Source organism: Montipora capricornis, chromosome 9 (assembly GCF_036669925.1).
Source record: "Montipora capricornis isolate CH-2021 chromosome 9, ASM3666992v2, whole genome shotgun sequence".
Lineage (NCBI taxonomy): Eukaryota > Metazoa > Cnidaria > Anthozoa > Scleractinia > Acroporidae > Montipora > Montipora capricornis.
The window spans coordinates 32332455-32336518 of NC_090891.1; the positions used below are offsets into that span (position 1 = coordinate 32332455).

Genomic DNA, 4064 nt, shown 5'->3' on the forward strand with positions numbered 1-4064 from the left:
TAAACTTGTGCAAAGATTCCAGTATTTGTCCAGGTAAAGGCACAGTATATGAAAACCTCAATGGGTCCTGAGTAGCAACTGTACAAAACAACAAACAGTCTGCCGCTAAAGAGGAACTAAGGAGCTCTTTCTTGAGCCCTGCACACTAATGCAACCAAAAATAACACTTGAACTCATTTAGGAGACAAGTTATCAATAACACCAAATTTTCTGATGCCAGAACAAAAACATGGTAGGGGGTAATCATTTCTTGCTTTACAAATTTGTCAACTACTGGTAATATCAAGACATCTATCTCAAACATGTTTTCAGTATTTATTATTCTAAAATATTGTACTCTTTCACCCTGTAATTTTTGATTACACTTATTTACAAAATTATTTATAACATTTCTTAGCTCAAACTCGACACCATGTTTTACCAACTTGCAAATACAAGCTTTGGATTTGAAGAAAAAAACAAACAACAATATTACGAGTGTCAGAAAAACAAAAGGTTCAAATATCAAGAATGTTTTCTCTACAATTGCCTCTTGCAGAAAACACAGTACGCACAATCCATAAGATGAATAATGTTTTTGTGTCTCTGACACTGGATTCTCTTTCGACCAACAAAAGATCCACCACAACGCTTGCAAAGTATAGTCTCTGGAGACCTATAACAGTTGCACTCCTAGAAAATTGATCGAAAAAAAACAAGTATGACACAAAGCATCACAAGATAAAATTAGGGACCTTTAGATTCTAGGACGAGGACTAGAATGAGTACGAGATCCGACTGCCCGTTTTTACCAAAATCCTTAGTAAAATTTCTAACCCGGATGATTTATCTTACTCTTTATTGGCAGCATACATGTAGGTTACTCAGTTATTCTTGGTAATCGCTAGTTGTTGTCCTTCAGTAGCATTTGGAGTAATGATTCCAAGTTCGAGCGAGGCCTAACACTTCTGTGAAATTCTTGTACCCAATTATTCCATCAGGGATCAACCCTAGTATTGGAATTGGGCCACACACAAGGACAGAGAAAAACTCTGACAGGGGTGGGATTTGAACCCACGACCTTCGGATTAGATCACCGCTGCTCTACCGACTAAGCTACAAGGCCAGAATGGGAGCTGGCCGTGGGTATGTGAGATGTTATTCACAAGGACAAGTTAGCACGTTCAGTTATTCTTATTGCTGGTAACCAAGCCTTTTCCTGATCGAAAAATACCAAAACTACTACCGACAACCGTGTTGGCGACTAATAATATAATAATAATAATAATAATTAATAATAATAATAATAATCATCATCATCATCATCATCATTGTAATCTCCAGTTATTCAAGTTTCCAGCATATACTGCAGAGCACAATAATTTGTGAGTCCATAAATCAAATAAAAAAATGCGGTTAGGACTGGGCTAACCCAGCTTTCGTGGACACTTGTTTGCTTGCACAATGTGCAATCGTGGCAGTTAACTACGGGAACCTGACCTTAAAAAAGGCATGATTTGTGATACTATGTATGCTTCGTAAAATATACTCAGGACGCTTTCCATTTCACGGAACTGACCAGCCAGACCGGGCATTTGGAAAGAGTAACTCTACCACGCCTTCAAATTAACACACTTCGACGAGGACATATATAATACTCCTCCAGAAGAATTATCATGCAAGTGTTCCTTCAAATTCATTGTTGTACGGACGGGTCTGGTCGGCCAGTTGTGACAAAAGGAAAGCGCCCTTAGTCGCTCCCAAATTATTTATCATAGTAAACACGTGTGAACTAAAGCAATGACGTCTTGACGTCCTTTTAAAATTTTAAAGCCAAGGTAACAGTGATATACGAAACTGTGTCGCCGGTTATTTAAAATCCACCTTTTGAACCACATTGGCCTGATGAAAAACTGTTAGTGGAACTAAGCAGAAAGGTTGATACCGAGTGTACTAAGGCGCACACAAAAATGATTCGATCGGATCACTTTGATCGGGTGAAAAATGTTAAAGTTTGTTAACCATGGAAGGATGCACTTCAAAAGGCCTGTAATACTTCTAACAAGGCGTATAAGAACAATAAGTTTTAAGCTAACCTGAAACGACCTTCAGTCACGAAATGACCAGACTCCAAAGGTGTGAGAATTATGACAATTACACGAATGCGTGCGCTCGGCTTTAAAAACTTCCAAATAATGTTTAGAAACATTTAGCAAATGAGCACAAATTTCACAGTTACCTCGTTGTTCTTTTGTGTCTCAGATATCTTTGGTACTTTCATATCTTGTCTTGACTCATCAGCTAAAAAATTAGAGGTTTCAACGTTTGCAATAAGCTCAATCCATGTTATGAACTTGAAGAAACTTATGAGCTCGCAAATCACAACGGCGTCTTCCGTTTCACCACAAAATAAAACAAAACGGCCACCTAGAATCTCAATTCCTTCTCGCAACGCTTACCTTTAACCGGACAGTAGTACATAAGCTCTTTATTCATTTTCTTCTATCTTTATTCCGGATCTCCAGAAAGAGCTCTCCTCCGCGAGTAGTAGCTAGCAGTGACAGCTCTCACTGACAGCTCTCACGTGTGATCTTGGGTTTGGCGCCACCGGAAGACAATCTTTGCTCTCATTGGCCAGTTAACGTGTTTTAAAATTACGCTCGTTTTGATTGGCTGTAAGTCTAGAGAATAACTATGAGAGGGAATGAGAGTATGATTTGAAGTGCTATTTTCTACCCATGTAAACCATGTGAGCGTTAGCCGTAACCCCTTGTACTTGTACATATTCATTGCCGTGAATTTGAGATCTTCAATTTCTACGACCTTATAGCTCAGTCGGTAGAGCAGCGGTGATTATACCCCCGAAGGTCGTGGGTTCAATTCCCACCGGCCACCCTGGTCAGAGGTTTTCTCTGTCCTTGAGTGGGCCCATTGTCATTAGTAGGGCTAACGCATGCATGGTTTACATGGATAGAAAATAGCACGTCACATTACCCTCTCAAATATAAGTGCTACACCGCCAACGTTTCCATAAACGTAACCCCTTGTACTTGTAACTCTAGGGCACTCGTTTATTCTTTTTTCGTTGGCCAGAAAGCAGTGATGACAAACATGCGATACAAATTATATTTTCCTTAACATTTCGTATGCCTCAACTGATACATAATCAGAAGTGACGCTCAAACGTAAAGTTAGGGCTAAAGAGTAAATTAGTAAAGAAGCAGCTTTTCACTGCTAACGCATTCATTCAAGGTCGGCTCACTTCATCGGCTCTTACGGACCACGTCACGTCAACTGATCAAAAATTTAATATGGGGTCACTTTCAAATTTTAGCTTCTGATCAATGTGTATCAGAGCGACCTTCAGCTAAAATGTGAAAATTATCCCATATTAAATTTGTGACCAGTTGACGTGACGTGGTTCGTAAGAGCCGATGTATATAACCATTGTATTGATTAACCCTTTGAAGTGAGCCGACCTTGAATGAATACCACACTTTTAATACAGGTGTACTCGAATAAGCACCGCCCCCGAACAAGCGCCGTGGTCCCAATGCAGCGCCTATTCGAGGAATTTCGTCAAATTAAAAAAAAAAAACTAAAAAGTAACTCTAAAACAAACCATGGGGAATTTCTTTGCATCAAAACCGATGTTCTTCAGTTCATAGCGATTGTATTTCCCTCCTCGACCATTATTAAAATGCCGCAATGGTGACCATCAAAAGATGTGTCTGTAAGTTAATCTCCGTACAGAAGTAATTCTGTGGCGTCCAGTTTTTAGATAAGCGCCGCAATTGAGGCGCGAAAATTACTCATTTGAGTAAATACGGTACGTTAGCAGTGAAAAGCTGCTTCTTTACTTGTATACACCCTTTTCGACTTTTATCACGTAATAGCCCTTAAGCCTCGAATTCGAAAATCAAACGTGTACGTGTAATTTTAGGCCCGATTCACACGGTACCGGACGAATGTTCTACTGGTTGAAAATTCGTGCAATTAGGGGTTAAGTTCACACGGAAGCACGCTAAACGTATGAAAATTTAGACGCCTCATCGTTAAAAAATTTGAACGCCCAAATCGGGGAC

General features: G+C 39.6%; 1 protein-coding gene across 1 annotated transcript; it reads right to left on the reverse strand.

Annotated features, from left to right (window-relative positions):
* Window positions 1-296: 296 nt before the first annotated feature.
* On the reverse strand, window positions 297-2603 carry LOC138015713 (uncharacterized). Its single transcript, XM_068862825.1, has 3 exons — window positions 2439-2603; window positions 2219-2280; window positions 297-672 (listed from the first exon to the last, which is right to left on the reverse strand). Exons 1-3 carry the CDS (start codon window positions 2473-2475, stop codon window positions 520-522), a joined length of 252 nt encoding a protein of 83 aa, XP_068718926.1. The 5' UTR covers window positions 2476-2603; the 3' UTR covers window positions 297-519.
* Between the last annotated feature and the right edge of the window lie 1461 nt (window positions 2604-4064).